This window comes from Podarcis vaucheri, assembly GCF_965113315.1.
Source record: "Podarcis vaucheri genome assembly, chromosome: 3".
Taxonomy (NCBI): Eukaryota; Metazoa; Chordata; class Lepidosauria; order Squamata; family Lacertidae; genus Podarcis; species Podarcis vaucheri.
The window spans coordinates 56,587,780-56,611,146 of record NC_138761.1 but is presented as its reverse complement, the minus strand read 5'-3'; the positions used below and the strand labels follow the sequence as shown (position 1 = coordinate 56,611,146).

Genomic DNA, 23,367 nt, shown 5'->3' with positions numbered 1-23,367 from the left:
TTCATACAATGTGGATAGAAGCAGCTTATGTTTATATATTTCTAAACAATTTATTGGGCTTGACTTTTTATAAAATAACTGATTTTGAATTTTAACAACAGAACTGCGACCTGCATTTTATGACATGATGCATCCAGGTGGTGGTTGTTGTTTTTTAAAGGGATATTAATGCTTCAGAAAAGTCAGGAGTCTGAGCATTCACACATTTTTAGTTTTTCTTCCACAATCAGCAGACATGCAAAAAAGCTGAAATAGCTAAATGTTCTTTAGGCAGTTGCTAGTTAAAATGAAATGTTAAGAATTCTTTCCTCCCCTTTCATCAAGACTGCTGTAACATGTTGGATAACAAATGGAATACTGTACATGTTTTAGATTTAACTGCCTAAAATGTTTACATTTCACTTAAAATATTTTATTCTCAGGAATGGCTTTCCATGAAGGTAAAAAATATTCCTTCCATGTGCTAGAGCTGAAAGCTACATTGAATTCTCTACCTCCTAAATATGTGCATTTCAGTATTCTGGAAACCACACTTTCACCTTCTTAAGGTCTTTCTCTCCAAGCATTCCTTCTGAGATTTTGTTTCTCAGAATGTATTTCAGTTTTATGAAGTGTGAAGCTGTTTATCTAGAGAAGGTAGCATTTATTATGTTGCGAAGGGTTTGAGAATTTAGAGAATAACCCTAGGTCTTTACTAGCGTATATGGTTACGGGAGTGCTAATTTGGTATTCTTGTCCTGTCTGTTTGTGGTATTTAATGTTCTAACATCTCTCTGGTTGGCTGAATCCATATGTCACTCAAATGGGAACTAGTGCTTTGGCATTGGTCTGACAGTCAGCCAGCCATGGAGTACAATGATAAAATTATGAAAACTGTGTCTCTGTTCATTGGACCAGTAGAATTTACAAGCATTTTCCTAGATGTGCCTAAATATTATATTGCCTTTTCTTGGCTCACAGACACTGGCTTCCTGGGATTTAAGCCTTGTCAGAAGTGCAACGACTCACTTTCCCTTATATATACCTTCTTTCTTTTTTAATGTTTTTGCTCTCTGCTTATAAAATATGAATATCAGTTGTCTGAGTGATTTGATGGCTACAAAAATATGATTGTGCTAAGACAGTCTTCTATCACCAATCATGAACAAAAGTGACTTTTGTGATGCACAGTATTTTCCTCTGTCAGTGCTCCGTACCACTGTATTAAAGTGGATGTGAAGAATAGCAGGGCTGTTATACAGGTTCTACGCTTTTCAATGTCTGTTAGATGAAAATGTGAACGTTGTGTGTATGTGCATGTGTGTGCTAAAAGAGAGAGAATAATGCTACTTTTTATTAATTCATTGGTATCACTTATGCTTCCAGAATGAAAAAGATTAGTGCATGTGTACTCTCACTTATGCAGAAGTTACGTTCCATGCGTAAGTGGGGAGCACCTCTAAAAGCCTCTAAACACCCATTTTTCCTGCTCTCCAGCTCTCTTTCCACACAGCACATTCTTCAACTAGAGTCGAAGCTCTGGAGGTTGTGGAAAAGCAGCAGTTGCTGTTGCGCTACCATGCACACCAGAGACCGAACAGCCTAAACAAAGCCCTGTTGCACCTCTGGCTTTTTAAGGGTTTTCTCTGCCTTCACTAAAGTCCTCTTTTGGATTCCAGGGTGGGTGGTTGTCTCCTTGTGAGCCACAAGGACTATGCAGCTTTCTTGTGCCATCTCCTGGTTTGAATCTATGTAATTTCCTGGTGCTGCACATACACATGGTCACATGTGACCTCATCACCTGTAAATTCAGAGACTCCTTTAACCTACACCTCTATTATCACCGCTTGTATACTAGCTTAGAACTGGGTAATGACTGAGTCCTATTATAATTGGTAAAACACCAATTGCAATGTGAGATCACAATTCCCATAGTACCCCGAGCATAGCTCTTGCAGGATCAGCCATACCATACGTTTGGTAACATCAGTTTACAACTAAAAAAAGAGGGGCCAATAGTACTGGACAAGTTTGCCCTGAAAATTCACAATTAAGAGGCTATGGGAAACAAGAACATGGAAGACAAATAAATTTAGTCGACAAAGCAGGGCTTATGGTAAGAGATTTCGCATTACTAGTGGTATACCGTATAACTAATAGCCCCAAATGGTCACAGAATCAAAGAGCAGCTTTCCTGCCAAATGGTCATGCGTATAAGTAAGTTCATAGTAGAAAGAGCATGTAGTGAACACAACATTTTAAAATGTGATTTCATGATCAACATGGTCACTTCAAAGGGAATGTTTTATTACTTATAGATAAATGACTGTTTCTCAGTTAACTGGCACAGGTGCATATCTTGCTCAACTTTGCAAAACTCCCTGTTTCCCCAGAACTAGATTTAGAGTTTCAAATGTGGACATATACTAATTGGTGACAAGCAAGCATTTGTTAATTACACGAGCCAAATAGGTACATTTGGGGAAATATACTCTAATGGCAAGCATAGCAAAGTGACACAGACAAAATAAGATTTTATGATAAGGCATAATAATTTGCATGTGGCTTACATATGTGGATCAATATCCCAAGAATGGTGAATCTGATGTTCAATCCATGTTTGCTTTATACTAGTGCAAATGGTTATGACTGTAGAGTAAGACATGTGCCTTAAGTATGCTAATCCCTTGTGTGGTCCATGGATCCACCCTGGTCTAGCTGTTCTGTTTGTCTGAGCAGTATGCTCTATTAGTGGGGCTTTGGCCAAATCCTATAGCATTTCAGCCCATTGAGTTTGAGTATTAGATTTGCAGCCTAAATACGTGAAATTTTAATTTCTGTAGTGTTTCGTATGAATGTTATTGTTACTTTATTTTTTTATTGGTGTTTTAAAGTTGCCCTACCTTGCATATTGAGTAGAAAGGCAGTTTAGACTTATTATTTTTAAAAGCACACTTTAGAAAAAGAGACATGTAGGTAACATGAAAACAGCATATTTTCCTAAGCAAAGCCATAAAAATTCTGTGTTATTCAGATTTTTCAAGTTTAGAAGTCTATATTCTCCTCCTCCCCTTTACTCTAAAGTTCCAGGGTGGGTTACAACAATTAAAACACAATGTTAAAACCAGTTTAAAGCAACTTGCAAACACCAAAATAACGTGTACCCTAAAAACTCAAATCTTTGGTGTCTAAAGCCCAGGGTAAAGAGGTGTGCCTTCAGCATTTGCTGACAGCTGTAAAATGAAGATGCCAGATGCACATCCGTGGGAAGGGAGCTCCACAACTTGGGGCCTGCCAAAAGGAATGCCCTCTCCTGAACTTCTAAGAGTGGTGGAACCAATACTGCCCATTTTAACACCCAAGGAGATCTGTAGGGAAAGAGGCAGCCTTCCAAGAAGGAAGTTCTTCTCCTCCGTCTCATTCCCCAAATAATCCATGATATGTGCAAAAGTTGGGAAATATAATATTCTTTGAAGTCTTTCCTAGGTAACACCTGTCAAAATAGATGAACTGAGCATATGTGGAAGTAACATTTTGCCTTATTGCTTGCATCTCCTGTTTTTATTGTAAATTAGTAAAATTCTGATACATTCTTTTATATAATGGCTTTTGCTTCTTCCTCACATGTGTAAGAGAAATCTGGTTCTACACAAATAAAGTGTTTATTTTACTTTCCCGGTTAGCAGTGATAAATTAATTGATGCTTTTCTCACTTGCCGTTCATTTGACAGAATATTATAGATAAAATTTATCCCTCAAGAGTGTCAGAATACTCACATAAGAGAATAAGGATAAATCAAGAAGGAACTGTTAGCACAGTTGAACACTTGATGCTTTCTAATCATAACTGCATGTTCTACTTTCGCACTTGATAACACAGGATTGACTGACAGCATAAAAAAAAAGTTGCTAAGAGCACACAGGCGAGAATTTCGATGTCTTCTGACACTCGTTCTTACATAAATAGCAAGAAAACCTTCTACGTGTCTCATAAAAAGAACAGGAAAGAGCTTGTTTCTTTTGCCTACTTCAGTAATGTTAATGAATATATGTGATTGTTTTATCTGCTTGCTATAAGCAGGTTTAATTTCCATTTTTCATACAAAAATATATGTTAATACTATGTTAAATAGTAAATCTGAAGTCTGAGGCGCAGACACTGTATATAGCAGCCATTTGTATTAAAGCTGAGATGGTATCTTCCGCATGTAGAATGCCTTCAATGGTAAGGTGCCTCAGAGAAGGGAACAGAGTGCTTAACCCAGGCATAGGCAAACTCTGCCTCCAGATGTTTTGGGACTACAACTCCCATCATCCCTAGCTAACAGGACCAGTGCTCAGGGATGATGGGAGTTGTAGTCCCAAAACATCTGGAGGCAGAGTTTGCCTATGGCTGGCTTAATCCTTCCTTGGCCATTTACTTCTTCCTCTCCCCCAAAATCTCCCACATTTCTAGCCAACACCTAACTTCCTGCACCTACTGAAGACTTTTTTATTCCAACAGGCATTTTAATTTTAACTTTTCTGTGTTTTATTACATGTATGCTGCTTAGAGATTATTGTAGTTACCGTATTTTTCGCTCTGTAAGACACACCAGACCATAAGACTCACCTACCGTATTTTACGCCCCATAGGACGCTCCGGCCCATAGGACGCACCTAGTTTTTTGGGGGGGAAATAAAGGGGGGAAAATTATTTTTCCCCCAGGTGAGGGGCTGGAAGAACCAGGTCGGGGAACAGTGGGAAGGCATGCTCTGCCTCCCTGCTGTCCCCCGAGCTTGTGGGGCTGGCGATGGGGAGAAGTGCGCTGATCCCGGGACTGCAGGCAGCTCTGCACCGCCATCTGGAGCGGGGCGCGGCTTCGCTCCCGGTGGCCGCGCAGAGCTGCGCTGATCCCGGGACTGCAGGCAGCTCTGCGCAACCCTCGGAGCCGGTCTCCCAAGGGTTGCACAGAGCTTCCTGAAGCCTGGAGAGCGAGAGGGGTCGGTGCGCACTGACCCCTCTCGCTCTCCAGGCTTCAGCGAAAGCCTGCATTCGCCCCATAGGACGCACCCAGATTTCCCCTTCATTTTTGGAGGGGAAAATGTGCGTCCTATAGGGCGAAAAATACGGTAGTTTTTGGAGGAGGAAAACAAGAAAAAAATATTCTGAATCTCAGAAGCCAGAATAACAAGAGGGATCACTGCGCAGCCTGCATTCTCTCCATAAGACGCACACACATTTCCCCTTAGTTTTTAGGAGGGAAAAAGTGAGTCTTATAGAGCAAAAAAATGGTAATCAGCATATCATTTTTTAAAAAATAAGTCAATCAAATGTGCAGTGACCCTCAAGTGAGTGCTGCTGTGGTGAGCATTGCAGCTGGGAGAGTGTATTCTAAATATTTTTCGGGGGGTGTTCTAAACTTCTTCAAAATTTAATCCAGGTAACAGAGTGTGAACAAAAAGGTTTTTATGTTGGGTCATTGCTTATAAAAATAATTCCCCTGTTGTTATACTTTTGCTCTTAACAGCATTGGTGCAAATCTGTGTATTGCTATGAGCATACTTGATTGCAGTCAGATCTCTTAACAAAAATTTTGGGCCCCATGGATTGCAAGGATTAGTCCAACGCTAACTGGCTTGCTCTTCTCGTGCCTAATGACTGCTTTTCCTGCTACAAATTCAAGGGCTGGGAAAGAGTAGGGCAGGTTACATTTTAGATTATGGGGATGTGAGAATAAGTCCTAGGGCCTGTCTGAGCTTCACTCACTGTTCTAAACTTTATGCATGCATAATTATATTAAGCAGGTGTGGGGGGACCCTTGGTCCTCCAGATGTTGCTGAACTAAAATTCCCGTTAGCCTTAGCAAGTATGGTCATTGGCCAGAGATAATGAAAATTGTAGTATGAGAACACCTGGAGGTTCCCCACACATAATAAAAGGATCACAATGAAAGGTTCACATTTTGTGCTTTAGCTACATTCAGCCCAATGAACAACAATAGTCAAGTGCAGTGATCATGTTTTTGAACTTGGTTTGACTGAACTACAGATAATTGTCCTTATCAGTAAAAATACATGTAGTAATAACAGAGACCATATAAAGATGGCTACATCCAAGCAGCTAAAAATGAGCACATTGTTCAGTTCTTTCCTGGGCAATATCTTCCTTGCCTTTGTTAAGAATAGTCTGCAGGCCACTACTTCAAGAATTGGCCTCTGGAGGAGAGATTTAAGATGATTTTAGAACTGAAAAGCACACCATGTACAAAATGCCAAGCTAAGGAATATATTGTGCATAACATGTTTTAAAAAGAGAACATTTCTCAACATTGCTATACTACACAGTGTGCCTTAAATGCTTTCTGAGATTGTGGTAGTTTGAGGAAACTTCAGCTTATCGATAAATATCCTAGTCTCACAGGTTTATTTTGCAGATTTAGCTTTTGTTTGTCTCTGATAAGCTGAACTGCAATCTTTTGCATGTTTTCTTGCAAATAAGTTTTACAAAACTCAGAATTTCAAGTAAATATGCATAGAATGAGGTTGCATGGTTGGTTCAGAAATCTGGCCCGATTATTTTCTATGCTTTTATTCTTTTTAGCATCACTGGCTCAGCATTCACAACACATGTCCCAGCCAGAAGGTTGCAAAGCTGACATTGCAGTCTCAGCAGAGGTTATCTTTATAAAATTCCCTAACACTCCTCTTTGGCGCATCCAGTTTGGCAGCTGGAGTTATATAGGAACTGATTGAATCACTCCCTTCCTCTTACGTTCTTCATAATAATAGATTGCTGTTAAACTTCTGGCCAGAAGGGTAGCTGGGCAAGTGGTTTCCTCCAAAATAGATAGCGATTCCTACAGAACTGTTTCTCTGTTTCTTCCTTTCCTCTGTTATTTAAGAATACCAATGGACATTCTCCTGTTTTCTGCTGAGTTGTGTAAATGCTGTCATTGTAATAGGTAGTTGCATAATTAACCATTAGTATGTGTCATTTGATTCTGTGTGTACATAATATAACTATTTCTCTCTCTCTCTCAGTAATACAGTTGTGTTCATTATGTGAAATATGACAGAACATTGCTCATTGCAGTTACTCACATTTTGTGATTCTTAGAGAAAAGAAAGCATGATTAATATTCAGAGAGGCACCTGAACTGTTAAAATTAATGAAGCTGTATTGACAAACATGTATGACCAAGTCTACTGCCCAAGGGTACAAAGTTAAGGCTACGCATACAGATCTTGTGGTCAAGCACTGTGTATATGATGAAGGATGCGGAATCTTTGGAGAAGGACCATAGCTCAAGGGGGGAGCATATATTTTGTATACAGAAGGTCACAGGTTCAAAATGTAGCATCTCCAGTTAGCAGGTTGTGGGAAAGATCTGCTGCCCATTAGCATAGACAATACTAGGCAAAATAGATCAACAGTCTGACCTGGTTTAGGACAACTTCCAATCTTTCTGTGTTCATACAAATTTAATAACACCTGTGGTATATGTGAGGTGCTTTGACACTGAATGAGATGGCAGCCACTGTTTGGTATATGAGAGTTCTGTTCATTTTTGGGGTGGAAAGGAGCTTGATACCTCCTGATTTCTCCAAAAGCTGATAAAGCTGGCAGTGCTTAACCATCTGCTCAGTGGAGGATATTCTTCTGCACACCTATGGCCTACAGACCAATTCTGTGTGTAAGAATCTTTAGCTGAGGGCAATGGATGAAACCTGTGTGCATTTTTTTAAAATTTCTTTTGAAAAATAAGCAATTATTTATGATAGGACATGGAAGCAATCAGAACAGTTTTGAAGACTGAGAATAAACCACAGGGAATCTTAATTGTTGCCAGGGTTGTCAGGTTGAATAAAATATGGGCACACCATTTGAATGGCAGTGCCCATCAGCTGGGGGGGGGGCTCAAATACTTTACTGGGGCGGCTGAAGGGACCTTGGCTCCTAGGAGTTGCTTTTCCTTGTAGGGAAAATATCTAACATATGGTCTGGGAACGGTCTACATGTGCATATATCTCCATTGACTTCCCATCACTTGACAAAGTGGCAGTGGAACATATGAAATTACTTATATACATGCAAGTCAGTGAAGGGGTGAACTGTTCCCCACCTCCTTCATAAACTGCCTTCACAAAAATAGTAAAAATTAATTTTTAAAGATCTAAAAACTCTTACATGACGAATCATTCATATGTTATGTACCTCCATAGTGGAAAAGAACACTGTATATTGTTGTTGAAATGAGCCACAGTGAAGCTTGATCTCACCCAGTTCCATTTTCTCTGGTGCAGCTTCGTGGAGGAGATCAGATGCTTTTACTTCCATTTTTCATTAACCACAGTTGAGTGTGCTATGTCTGGACCCTAAACTGTAGTTTGAGGTTGGCTTGTTTCAAAGAAGACAGTTTAATTAATCACAGTTTATTGAGCCTTGGACAAAATGAGAATCTACAGTTAATACAAATTTTTACTCATGGTCGCAGAGGTGGGGGCAGCAAGTAAGCATGAGGCATACTATGTTTTTTTCATGTCTTGACCAGCCATGGTTTATCCAGATGTCTGACTGTAACCTGACAGTAAGCTCCAAGTGTAACACTTCAGAAAGAAAGAAAACTACAGTGGTGCCTCGCAAGACGAAATTAATTCGTTCCGTGAGTTTTTTTGTCTAGCGGATTTTTCGTCTTGCGAAGCACGGTGTCGGAAAAGTTTTGGAAAAGCTTCAAAAATCGCCAAAAACCTCAAAAAAGGCTACCACACCGCGTTCTATGAGTTGCTCCTCAAAGTCAAGTCACAACTGTATTAACGGTGTTAAGAAAAAGGAAACAAACTTGCAAAAAACACAAGATGTTTTTGTCTTGCGAAGCAAGCCCATAGGGAAATTCGTCTTGTGAAGCAGCTCAAAAACCGCAAAACCCTTTCGCCTAGTGAGTTTTTCATCTTGCGAGGCATTCGTCATCTTGTGGGGAACCACTGTATGAGCAAGATCTTCATAGTACAGTAGTACCTCTGGTTGCGAACTTAATTTGTTCTGGAGGTCCATTCTTAACCTGAAACCATTCTTAACTTGAGGTACCACTTTAGCTAATGGGGCCTCCGGCTGCCGCACGATTTCTGTTCTCATCCTGAGGTAAAGTTCTTAACCCGAGGTACTACTTCCGGGTTAGCGGAGTCTGTAACACGAAATGTTTGTAACCTGAGGTACCACTGTATATATAATATTGGCTATAGTCATATTCTGAGGGATGTGCTGGGATTTGAAACCTCATTAAACTGTTGCCCCTGGTCTCTTAAAGCTGATAAAGGCTAGTATGTTTGCTTTATGATTTCTGTAAGACACGGAGAGAACTTTATGTTATGGGAAGGCATACAAAAGCTTTAAATAAATAAATAAATTTATATATTGCATGATTTGTTTGTAGAAAATGTCAGGCACAAGCTCTCCTGTACTGGCTGAGCAGAGTTCACCAGGAGTGGGGTCAGGACAAGCACAAGAGCAAAGAGGCAGTGGTTGTTGATGGCAAGGATCCATGCTGGAATCCAGTCTGGTCACCCAAGTTAAGGCAGTGCAATTGGTTGGATACAGATTTTACAGGACTTGGACACTTTCGATCACCTGTTCTCACATGTGGCACAGGTCCTGAAGACTTTCCCAGTGAAGAACATGGGATTTGGGCAGCTAGAGGGGGGCTGAGATTGGCTGATTTGGTGGTCCGGGTTGCTGTTCCCGGGTTCCTTGTTGGACAGGTTGGCTCCTTCATTACTTTTCTGCTAATCTTCAAAAGTGACCAGTAGTGGTTAGTGGTGGGGCAGTGTGACCTGTTGCTGTCATCCTGACAGCAGCATTTCTACTCCTTACAGCGGTACCTCGGGTTAAGTACTTAATTCGTTCCGGAGGTCTGTTCTTAACCTGAAACTGTTCTTAACCTGAAGCACCACTTTAGCTAATGGGGCCTCCTGCTGCCGCCGTGCTGCCGGAGCACGGTTTCTGTTCTCATCCTGAAGCAAAGTTCTTAACCTGAGGTACTATTTCTGGGTTAGTGGAGTCTGTAACCTGAAGCGTATGTAACCTGAAGAGTATGTAACCCAAGGTACCACTGTACTAGCATGGGGCAGGATGGCAGCAAGGTCAGGACTTTGTGGGCACATAGGCACAGCCAATTCATTGAAGTTCCATGAGCTCCCTGATCCCACTACCTTCAGGCCTCATGCCCAGATTTAGTGAGGTAACAGCATCTTTCTTTAAGTTGTCTGAATCTTTGCTCAGAACCCTAACACAGATCAGCTGGTATGGAGGTTTTCCTGGGGGAAGTTCTTTAAGTGGTATTTTCATCCTGTGAAAATGTAATATATTTCAAGGTATCACTTCTAAAACATATTGACACTGTCTCACTCTGTTTCCGGTGTTTAGGAACACTGCATAAATTATAGGAAATAGGTAATTTGAAAGGTCTGGTATGTTGCTAATGTTGGAAGTTATAGTGATTCTAAATGATGATGATGACCTCTATAAATATTTGGAGAAATTATGTGTTAGCCAAGGCAGTGCATTCTATTCACAGAAGGAGCCATTTATGCACAGGAAATCTATATTATACCGTAGCTTTTTAGGTGCTGGGGTGAAAGTCATCTGAAGGCCACCCTGCCTTGGAAATTTTCTAATGTTTTAAAATTTTTATGTGCTGTAAGCCACCCAGAGTGGCTGGGGAAACCCAGCCAGATGAGTGGGGTAAATAATAATAATAATAATAATAATAATAATAATAATAATAATAATAGTTTTGTTATTGTTAAAGAGACATCTCACAAACTCCTGCAGATCTAGTTCCTTACTTGCTAGCGTTATGAAATCTCCTTTCCTTCAGTTTCATGTTTGTTTGAATGAAACTTTAGCATTTTGTTTCTTTTATAGCTTGGAATATTCCTCTTTATGCAGCTGTCTTGCTAGAAGGTACTCTGTAGACTTTATGGATCTGAGGTATTGAATGCCCTCAATGGCTCCTTTGAACGTGCTTTAAAGTGCATAATTGGGCAGTTGAGCATAAAACTACAATTATACACTTGAGTGTTAATTTTTGTGTACACTTATAAGATAGTTCAACACTGGCTGTAATTGAGAATGAAACCTTTTATTTTGAGTGCAAGTGCATATTCCAAGTGCTTAGCCAATGCATGTATTAAAAAGAAGAACCACAAACAAGATGAGCAACATGCTGAATGGGGAGGGCGCTGTGCTACATAGATGCATGGATGAAAAGAATATTTATAATTTTACCAAGTTACTAAACAAAAAGTAGACACTGTTTTCCCCACATATACTATGTTTATATTGCTAGTCCTCAAGCTAGATAATTGAAATTCATTAGATTGTTGCTTTGTAAGTGAACAGAGCCCCACAGTTATTTGTCACATTTTAAGAAAAGTTCAGTGTGCATTCATCTTTTGCATCAAATGCGTTTATGGTCCCCTCTGTCCCGACATTTGAATTCTGTGTGTAGAGCAATGAAGTGATTTCTGGCAAAGGGACTTGCAGAATGGAAAGAGAGTTAGGGTCAAAGAAGAGAAAGTCCTCCCGCCCATCTCCAGCTTTCTACTTTCAAGCTTACAATGTGTGTTGTTTTCATATACAAACTTCCCTGTATTGTATTTGCCTACTTGGACAGATCTATTCTGGGGTGGGGGTGTTTGCTAAACGGAATCAAAAAATGCAATTTTAAATTTATTTTTCACAGAGTTGCCATTTGAATTACTTGTTTCGGTTCTCAGTATTTTGAAGTTTCTCAAAAATGTTAAAAGTAATCTTTGCATGCTTGTTGTGACCTTAACCAGGAAGTGTTTGTGAATAATATTTGATGCAGCACATTACCTGTTTCAATCTTAGAGAAAGCTGGCATTCTTTGCCATATACAGTACTTCTAACATTCAACGCTAACTGGGGGGGGGGGGCTGCTATCAGAAGGTCCCAGGTTTGATCCCAGGCATCTCCAGGTGGGGCTAGAAATGTCTGCTGCCTCAAACCCTAGAGAGCCATTGCCAATTAATGTGGAGAATACTGAGCTAGGTAGACCAATGGTCTGACTGATTATAAGGCAGCTTCCCATGTTCATAGCTGCATAGATGCCTGTACAGTGGTACCTCAGGTTAAGAACTTAATTTGTTCTGGAGGTCCGTTCTTAACGTGAAACTGTTAACCTGAAGCACCACTTTAGCTAATGGGGCCTCCTGCTGCTGCCATGCCGCCACAGCACAATTTCTGTTCTTATCCTGAAGCAAAGTTCTTAACCCGAGGTAATATTTCTGGGTTAGCGGAGTCTGTAACCTGAAGCATCTGTAACCCGAGGTACCACTGTATTACTGGAAGCAGCAGAATTTAGTGCTGCCATATTCCTTCTCAGCTGATTGATACCTGCTGCTTCTACCATTATCTGTGTAGAAAATAGAATTAATAGTTTACAGTGGTACCTCGCAAGACGAATGCCTCGCAAGATGGAAAACTCGCAAAACGAAAGGGGTTTTGGTTTTTTTAGTTGCTTCGCAAGACGATTTTCCCTATGGGCTTGCTTTGCAAGACGGAAACGTCTTGCAAGTTTGTTTCCTTTTTCTTAAAACCGTCAATACAGTTGCAACTTGACTTCGAGGAGCAACTCATAGCACGCGGTGTGGTAGCCTTTTTTGAGGTTTTTGAAGACTTTGGTATTTTTGAAGCTTTTCCAAAACTTTTCCGAAACCGTGCTTCGCAAGACGAAAAAAACCGCAAGACGAAAAAACTCACGGAACGAATTAATTTCGTCTTGCGAGGCACCACTGTACTTCCCATCAGTGGGGGGGGGGGGAGTGGAAGTATGTATTAATTCCTGGATTAATTGCAAACCTTTTCCCCTCACAAAAATAGTTATAGCCTCCCAACTAATTAAGAGTGTTTTTTAGGATTCCGTTGTAGAAAATTAAATATAAATTAGAAAACACATAAGATCATTCCTCCAGGTTCTTTGATTTTCAGAGATTTAAATCTATACCCAAATCTTATTTTGACCCAGAAAAGCATTTAGTTTCTAAGGAGAAATGTTTTTAATGTGGTAATAATAATGAAGATGCAGGTAACTTTATTAGATTCAATAAACATCTGGGAGGACTTGATAACCAATGACTGTAAGTAAGTAAGGGCAATTTGTCATTCATCCTCAGGAAATGCTCTTTATTGGGCCTTAATTGCTGTTATCGGAAGAGAATAATAATATATTTATAGATTATTTTTATTGTAGTAGTACCTGTGGGGCTAGATATAGCTTTTAAAGAGAATAAATAGTCGAGTATTAGCTAGCTGCTTTATTAGATATAGTGTTATTTTTTCTGTACACATTATTTTAAGAAAATGAAGACAGAGTACTATATAGATATTGGTCATATTAAATAAGATCCTATTAATAATAACTGTTGAAGTGAGATAGACAAATAGCTGAATAATACAGAGCTTTCAAATGTTGAAAGTATGTCACGTTCAGTATCTTGTTGCAATCCTTACAACAATATTGTAATGCAGATCACTATTTTATTACCTGTTCATATGGACATCCCCAGGCACTGATTCTTAGTACTGACTGTGGGATATCTGTTCTTTAAGTGCATTGGCTTTATTTTGTACACTACCTTGTTATTTTTACAACGCAAATCAGACTACATGAGGCAGATGGGGAGATGCCAGCAATATGTTCAAGCAGAGTCAAAAATTCAAACTGGGAACTTCCTGATTTATAGCTCAGTCTCTTAATGCCTTCTCTAGACCACCTCTCAAGCATCTGAGCGCAACAGTTTCTAGCAGTTAAAAAAGTGCATGCAGTGGGGATAGAGAAAACAAACAAAACTATTGAAAGAGAAATAAAATTGCAGTTTATTTGCAGTTTATTTTATTTATTCATAAACTGTTAACCTCACTTCTTATTTCCATTTAGAAGCCCAGACCAGCTAAAAAAAGGGGAATAATTAGCAGTTCTAAACCCACAGAATAAAACCAAACCAGACATAAATAGCAACAGTCAGAATAACACTGAATAATCATTATTATTCTTTAATAAAAACCTGGTGGAATATATGTTCCTTTTTTTGCCTAAGGGGCACTGGCTGAGAAGGCTGTACCTCAGGCCCTTTACCAGTGTCACCCTTTGAGAGCGAATAGGAAGCAGAGCACCAGCCTTCTGGTCTTAATAGAACTGGAGCTACAGGTGGAATATTCAGTATGCAAGTTAATAATAATAATAATGGCATTTGCAGGGACTGCCCCCACTGCAAAGGCATTTTATCTGATTTCTTTTTTTCTTAAATGAGCCACCCACTCCCCTTTCCTTAACCATGCTATTAAACAGCTTCCCCTCCAATGGAGAGAAGGCTTCCATTTTTCATTAAGTACAATTTGTTTATGCTGTTTTAACTGAAGATTTGTAAGCCGCCTTGACCATTTTTTTATTTGCAAGACAGGGTATTTGTTAATAACTATTGATTGGTTGTCATTAATTAATTAATTTTCTGTACTGCCCTTCGCCAAAAGACCACAGGGTGGTTTACAAGATAAAAACATAAAAATACATAGCATAGTAACAAACAAAAACAACCCCACAACCCCACCCCGGTTTAAAAGGCCATAGATTGTTCAGTTAGCCAAAGGCCTGGAGAAGAAGAATGGCTTTGTCTGGCGCCTAAAGATATGTAGTGAAGATGCCAGGTTCTCTGGGGAGAACGATCCACAAGCAGGGAGCCACTGCAGAAAAGGCCCATTCTCGTGTTTCCACCCTCTAGACATCTTGTGGAGGAGACACTGAAGAAGGGCCTCAGATGATGATCGCAGGGTCTAGGTTGGTTCATATGAGGAGAGTTGATTTATATATGAGAGTCTGCCATATTGAAGGTTGCAGTTCAAAGTAACTTTACAAGCTTCAGACTATTGGGTAAAGAAAAGAGTAAACATTACTGTGTATCAGAACAATTCTTCCTGGTTGCATATCAGTTTTGGGAGGATCAAAAGTGCAGGATAGAATTAATTATATATTCTAAAGAGGAAGCTCAACTGGAATCCGCCACATTTTAAACATAGATATATTTGTGTTTGCGTACATGAACATGTATTAGGTTTATTTCCATCAGAAAAGGAAACAGTTTATAATGACATCTAGTGTTTGTGGCAGACAGTTTTTATCAATTCATGACAATGAAATCGTGTTGTGTTTTCATGGAAGGGGAGATTACATTTTCTTAGAAATGATTGACTGCTTTGTTGTAGTAGACTTATTTATTTGGCTCTCACTGTGAAGACTAGCGAACTTATTCAAAATCTCAGTACATCAAAAATATGATGACACAAAAATGAAACTGCTGTTCCACATTACAGATATCTGCAAAAATGATACTAGTATATTGTGTTTGTTGCACAGCTGAATAGTCTGCAAATACAACATTTACGTTGATTTGGCAACATTTCACAGTATGTAGTTGTCATATCTTGAACATTTCATTTTGTATGTGTCTAAACAGTACTTGCATATTTATGCATATTTTATTACAAATGCATCTAATAATTAAGTTATGGATTTAGTTAAATAATTCAAATGTTATAGGTCAGGGGCTGAACAACCTTTTAGGTTCACATTTCCTTGACAGAAAGTAGTCACAAACAATAGAGTGGTGGTTAGAACAAAGTGGGTCAGACACTCCTCTGCCTCTGTCCTCCCTTCCACCATCTATTCTTTCTCTCCCCCAAACCTCTGTACCCTTCATTCATTCATCATCCATTTATTCTTCCTTTCTCTGTCTTCTGGCTTGGAAGTAGAGGACTGCATGTGGTTATCCAGAGGTTATTCACATGTGATAGAGGTGATTACATCTTACAAACTGTGTATATGATGAAGTTTTACCATACGCAATAAATTTTGCAACCTATGACCAGACTTCAGGGGTAACAGTGGGTTTACTGAAACTAATGTTTGCATTTATTTTAAATATTACTATTGGCCAATCTGCTATTTTTTGTGGGGTGGGAAAGTGAAAACGGAACAGGGGAAGCTATTGCATACTTTGCAGTAATGAAACATGCATAAGACCCTTAACTAACTATATCTAACACAGAATTTGTCTTTTTGCTGCTGCCACATGTTGAATTGGTCTTTTCATTGAGTTATCCATTACAACCGAAAAATCTCCCTCATGGAAAGCCACTGACAATTGGTATCTCCTCAGCGTATATATGAGACTGGAATATACTTCTTCAGTGTGCACCATTTTACTGCATTTTTCGCTCTATAGGAACCACTTTTCCCCCTCCAAAAATGGAGGGGAAATGTGTGTGCGTCCTATGGAGCGAATGCAGGCTTTCGCTGAAAGGCTCTCCAGGCTTCAGGAAGCTATCTGCAAGCCTTCGGATAATTGATAATTGGTTGTTTGGATGTTCCAGACAGAAGAATCTGATTTTGTAAAACCATTGCTGGAGAAGAAATTGAACAGCGGGTGATTGAAATAGAGTTAAGATTGTAGTAAAGGACAGCCATGCTTTAACACTTAGAGTTAATTCTTTCTCTCTGCCTCTCCCCACTTCCTAGAGTGGCTTGTTTATTTGGAAGTCACATTGAAACAGACATTCCCATCACTGTATATGGCTGTTTTAAGAATTATTTGAACTCTGTTAGGATTCTGTCAGTATAAATGGGATTAGGAGTGCACATTTCAATTTTATTAATTTCCTCAATTTATAAGAGTTTGGTTTCCCGCCCCCTAACAGATGCCTCCTCAGTATGGTCCGCAAGGTGTAAGCAGTTACTGCCAACAGCCATATTACAACCAGCAGCCACAACCTCAGCACCTGCCGTCCCAGGCCCAGTATCTGTCCCAGGCCCAACAGAGGTACCAGACACAGCAGGTAAGCCCAACTCTTGATCTCACATTGATGCATTTTCAAAATGTTATGTAAGAGATTGACATATTTGAGCTACTATTTTAATCACTTAACCCAGTTTTTCCAGCTGTCTCCATTTTAAATTGTACCATCTGATTTGCCTTGGTTTTTAGCAGGAGTAAGATATTCCAGGATTGAAATCAAGCTTCCTGGGCCTCTCTTATTTTGAGATAGGATTGGCAGCATATATTCTGTTCTTTTCTCCACCTTTCTACAAGTTATATATAGAAGGTTCATACTACTACTACTACTACTACAAACCTTGCTTAAAATGTCTGATGAAATAAAATATTCAGCAAGCATCACATATCCAGCCAGTTCTGCTGCCGCTATAGAGTTCCATAGACAAATCAGCTACAACAGGGGTGGCCAATTCCCAAAGAGACTGCGATCTACTTACAGAGTTAAAAACTGGCAGTGATCTACCCCCTTTTTGGGGGTTCAGGTCACAGTTGTTGAGCTTTTTTTAAGGAGGGAGGAAGTCCCATTTGGGGGGGGTGCAGGGCAAAAATGTTGAGCTTCTTTTAGGGGAGCCATTGTTTTCAGCTTCTTCTTTGTGGGGAGCCACTGATCTACCAGTGATCTACCACAGATGTCCAGTGATCGTACGGTAGAGCACGATCTACCTGTTGGACGTGCCTGAGCTACAAGTCCTAAGCAGATGACTCTTCTCACATGGTAAACGTACATGAGTCACAGCTGGCAGAAGTTGCTTAGGTCAACTTGCTGTGATCCACCAGCTGAGAGCCTCTGACTGAGAACAATTTAAACAAGTGATCATGTATGTGCATTCTGTTCTGTAAAACATAGTAATTTCGGCTTTTGAAAACTTAATCTTAGCCTGTTCAAGTTGTGGAGGGGGAGCGCAATGTTTACGAATTAATAGAGTATGCATTATCAGCAGCTGGAGTTTTGTGCATCACAAATTTGTGGGAGGGACTAGCATGCAAGGTGGAGTAAGATTTTTAATGTCAGAGAGCAAAAGCTGATATTATCTGAAGTATGCATATTTCAATGTATTTTAGGGTTTATTATTTAGCAGTTAAAAAGTTTATATACGGCTGACTTGACACAGTAGCATAGACACTCACATGGAACTTGTGGAAATTAAAGGATACTCCTAGGAAAGTGCTATTGAATTGCAGGTGTGTATGGAATTGCAGTCTCAACTCTGTGTTGCAGGTTAGAGGTGCTAAAATGGGAATGTTCCATCTAGCTACTATTCTGTGGTTATATCCAGTTATGCTATCCAAACCAAACATTTATTTTAATGGAACAAGACAGCATTTATGTGTTCATGTCCAAATAAAAAAGTGGATTTTATTTATAAAATAACTTAAGTTCAGGAGAGGTGAAAAGGTGGCTCAGAGTGCTATGCACTTTAGGCTTACAAACAAGAAGTACGTTGTAGTGGAGAGATTTTGTTGTTCTTAGTTCAGGTAACTATGATGGTAGGCTATATTCCAATATAGTCCCAGGAGTAACCACAGTTTAAGGACAGTCTGGAAAAAGAAGCAATCAGACAGGAAAAGTGAAACCGAAATGAATTCAGTAAGTATCCTTTTGCATTCTAGCAAAACTGAGCTGCTGAAGTTCAGGTTCCCCAATGGCCTTGTAGAGCTTGTGTGTGTGGTGTCATTTAATTGGTAGGTAAAACGACAGACACTGTTGCAAAAATGTTTTGTTTTAAATAAGAATAGCATTAAACTTAATAAAAGAAGTCATTTCAGTGTCCTCCCTATTTTCTAAGGAAGCTACAAAGTTTTATTGTTCTTTCTTCTTAAAAGAATTTCTGTGAAGTTATGGTAGGACTGCTCACCTGACCTCCATCTGGTTGTGTTGCTGGAGAGGTGGTGGGGTAAGGTGGCAGAGAGGTCAATCCAGTGCTATCCACTACTATGCATTTCCTACCTATTTTCAAACCCATTTTTGTAGCCATAAATTCCAGAAAGTGGGTCGTATGCTTGTGTTGTTCAATTAAAAGCTGTACCCGAATACATAGATGAGTGAATGTGAATATTCCACATAGAGGAACAAAATGTTTTCCCCCTCTCACTTTGGAGTTTCAAATATATAAAGTTTAGAGGGGAGGTTTGAACACTTGTCCAAATGGCTGAATGTGTCCAAACTTGCTAGTTTTGTATATGAAAACAATTGAATGTGCATTTGTGGTTTGTTTGAATTCACCAGGGAAACATCAATAGTATACAGTATTTATTTATTACATTTATTACATTTATATACCACCTTTTATCTTCCAAGGATCTCAAGATCGTATACATGGAAAACACACATTTTATTTACTTAAAACGCAAGATACAATCTTGGACCATACATTTCCCAATTCCCAGTTTGAAAAATTAATGGTGATTTTCAAGTTATAGCCACCACTAAGTGGCTATAAAAAGTTTTCATATTTTTTTTCATTTTGAAAATTGCAGATGTGTTCTCTTAGGCTTGAACTGCATGCAAAATGGTTGCCGCCTGTATTGTATTCTTCATTGTTAGCATAGGCCTCATGGAATATGAAAGTTTTCAGCTAGCATTTAGAAGTTGAAACAGAAAGTGCCTGCATTAATCCTGGACCTGTGACACCAAAAGCTTGGTTTCTTGCACTTATTAAATGAGCCTTGCCAACTCGGGGAATGAACAATGACCAAAACGTTCAGCTAGCAAGTCTGTTTTCATTAAAATAATAAAAAGAGAATTGGAAGTAATAATAATAACTTCATGGTCGTATTATTCTAATTATTTGCAGATTATCTTAGAAAATTGTTGCACTATCAGGTGTTTTTCAATAATATATTTTAAAACAACAGTAACTTTCTAGACTTCCATGAAGCAGCAACTGCATTTTCACTGTGCTGCTCAGGCTAGAATTAGGTCAGACTTGTCGCAGAGTGCATTGGGCGTTGCATGCCGTGGCCTACAATTGGAAGCTATTATAAAACTGCTTAACCTACTGCCCTTTTGATTTGATTTTTTACATATGTATAGCTGTAAGCTAAAAAGAAGAGTTCTGTTTGGCATTTGGTGGGCTGCTGCAGGACACCAAGCCTTTCTGGCTTTTAGTTGTTGTGCATAATAAAATAAATACGTTTAGACTGTAGTCTTATATACACTTACCTGAGAGTAAGCAGCATTGAACTCAGTGGAACTTACTTATGAGGATACATGTATGGTGTTTCACTGGGGGTTGGAGTTATTCTATAAAAAGGAATGCAATATTACTGTATATAAACGTAGATTCCAAAGCTCAGATGGAGGCTTTTACTATATGAATACTGGTTTGCCTAGACATTTCTAAAACACATTCAGCAGCTGAGGTTTCCTGTGTAGGTTACTGACTTCTGACTGCATTTCCAAACTCATTTAAGAGCAAACATAAAAAAGATAATGTATATAAAAGCAAATGTTAGAGCAACCTGACCCGTCCTCTTCTTTTCTTTTTCTTTCTTTCTTTCTTTCTTTCTTTCTTTCTTTCTTTCTTTCTTTCTTTCCCTTCTCTCTTTTCTTTTAGCAAGTTTTGATATTTAGCAAAAGACATTGAACATCTCTTGGGATTAAACAAATTCCTAATGATAATTTTCACCTTGTCAAATCACCTTTGGCTTACTTTCTTTTCAGTACTCAGCAAGTTTGGAAACTGCAGTTTAAAGGGCAGGTAACCAATTTGCATTGGGACTAGAGCACACCAGGAGGCGAGGATTCTTCACACATTTGAGTTTATAGTCATCCTGATTCAGCTAAGGAGTTCCATGTTCACTGCCATTCTTACCACATTCAAACTTCATAGATTTGGGAGCCATGCACATAAATCGGATGCGCATTCAGAAACACATTCAAATGTGCAACTGAGTGTGGATGCAGTTTGTCTATGGTACATTGATTTTAGTGGAATGTGCTTTCAAGTGTACATGTCCATCCCCATGCAGCTAGTCACATAAGGTAAAGGTAAAGGGACCTCTGACCATTAGGTCCAGTCGCAGCCGACTCTGGGGTTGGGGCGCTCATCTCGCTTTATTGGCCGAGGGAGCCAGCGTACAGCTTCCGGGTCATGTGGCCAGCGTGACTAAGCCACTTCTGGCGAACCAGAGCAGTGCAGGGAAACGCCATTTACCTTCCCGCCAGAACGGTACCTATTTATCTACTTGCACTTTGACGTGCTTTCGAACTGCTAGGTTGGCAGGAGCAGGGACCGATCAACAGGAGCTCACCCCGTCATGGGGATTCGAACCACCAAGCTTCTGATCGGCAAGTCCTAGGCTCTGTGGTTTAACCCACAGCGCCACCCACGTCCCTTAGCTAGTCACATAGTTCTATGCAATTGTAGAAGCCAGGGTGGCTCTACGCGCATATATGAGCCCCAATAGTCATAGGGAGGACTTGCCCATTCACTTAAGTTTTTGGGTGGAGATTTTTACTTGCATTCCCATTGTGAATGTGAAGCTCGATGGGTTGGGTTGGGTTAGACGCCTTTAGAATGAATTAGATGCTCAGGCTGCAGTCCTACACAATTTACCTGGAACTAAGTTCCATTGAATTCAGTGGGGCTTACCTTTAAGCAGAAGTGTATAGGATTGCAACTTTAGCAGAATATGTATTGTGTATATATGATATTATGCATAAAGTGAGAATTATGAAGATTAGAGGGGAAAGCCTGTCCAGTATTTATTTCCTACATGGGTGTTTCAAGATATTTACATTGTATCTGACAGAAAATAAGGGATCCCTGGTCTTTTGATAAAATTTCCGTAATCTAGAGATACATTGCTCTTCATCACCTTTACAGTCTGAATGCTTATTTACCACTGGAAGGCAAATAACATTGAAACTGTTACTTACTTATTTATAAAATCTTTATCAAGTTATACTTAGCAAAGGCATTTCAGTTTTAAAATGCACTGAAAATATATTCAAGTGTAAGTTAATTTTTGAAAGGTAATTAAATTAAAGTTTGTAGAAATCATGTCTGTGGCTTGGGTTTGATCCAGAAAATATTTCCTTATTGTTGCTAATATAGTGTTGTTTTAAGTTTCCAACCTCTGTTTTCCAATATTTAAATCACAGAAGGTTAATTAAAACAGTTCTTTATTCTGTAACTGCTTGAGAATATTAACCTCACAAAGCCTGTGTTAAATCACTGAAGTGATAGAATTACATTTTCTTTATAAGATTTTGCTGTAAAAGCATAGACAGGGCCATTTATAGTTCAGTGCCATTAATTGCTTAGCATTTGGATATTAGCTTAGGAGTCTATTAATTAACTTGATAATAAAACTATTGGAATGAGAGCTGATAAAAAAAAAGATTTTGTTTAAAAGGAAACTACCAATGATGCCTGCATGTAAGTTATAACTAAATATTGCTCCCTTACCCTTTTCTCCATCAATAGATATCAGTGATAGGTATTTTGCCTCTTTCGTAGTGCCATTTATACTGAGGAATCTACTTTAAGTTAACTGTTGAATGAATTTGAGAGGGGAGGATAAATAGCTTGTGAGAGGTTTCTTTCTCATCAAAGTAATTAATTCCCCCTTCATGACTTTCCTAACCCTGCCCTAATTGGCCACAAAACAAGTCTGTACAAGTATGTCACAATAGTGCTTGATACTGTTTTATGATTCTAAAGAAAACATAGTGAGTAACACTGTGCAGAGTGCATATGGCTGCCTTGTATTCAGTGGTAGTTTTATGGGAGTGGCAAGCTTGTGCATAGTGGGAACTTCATTTTTTCCTCCCCCCACCCAAAAGCCTCTTCCTGAAGGTTGGTGAACCCTCTGGAACAATGCTGAGTTTGACTTGGGGAGCAGCCTTGAATGATTATTATCTAGAAATGGGCAGAGGGAGTGTAATTTTGCTTTTCCCTGGACAATTGCCTGAGATGAATGGGAGTTTGAGGGTAGGCACTGTTTCCAATCCAGCTGTGACATGCCAGTGCTAGAGTGTAGCAGTGGGTGACTGCTGATCTCAACCCCCCTCGACTTGGATGCAGTGCTAGGTTCATTCCTGCCCCCTATGCAGCTGCTGTGACAGATAATTCAGCTGTTTGGAGTGTAGTGCCATCAATATGCTGATGATAGCCAGGTCTGTTTTTCATTTTCATCAACTCAAGGAGCAGTGGTTCAATCTCTAAATCAGCCTTTCTCGACCTTGAGTCCTCAGAGGTTCTTGAACTACACTGGCCATGCTTCCTAGGAATGATGGGACTTGTAGTCCAACTAAGGGACCCAAGGTTGAGAAAGGTTTCTCCAAATGAATCACCAGATGGCTGAAGATTAAAGATTAATGATTTCCACCTGTCCTGGATGGGTGTATGCTCCCCCTAAAGGATTCTGGATAACGGCCGTCTTCTTGAGCTGCTGAGTCTTACTCTTGCTCCCTAAATCTGCTGTAGAGGTTTCCGCAACCCTCTGGAGCAGAATTGAGGACAGGATATGCTATTGTGCAAACAGTATGCC

The 23,367-nt window shown here is 39.5% G+C and overlaps 1 protein-coding gene across 14 annotated transcripts in view; it reads left to right on the top strand.

Annotated features, from left to right (window-relative positions):
• The window catches only part of ARID1B (AT-rich interaction domain 1B), a 355,979-nt gene that overhangs the window by 66,171 nt on the left and 266,441 nt on the right, over positions 1–23,367 (top strand). For all 14 annotated transcript variants that reach the window (XM_082215164.1, XM_082215169.1, XM_082215163.1 and 11 more), the window contains one exon: positions 16,733–16,870. In XM_082215164.1, coding sequence (XP_082071290.1) covers positions 16,733–16,870 — 138 coding nt within the window. The remainder of the gene's footprint in view (positions 1–16,732; positions 16,871–23,367) is intronic.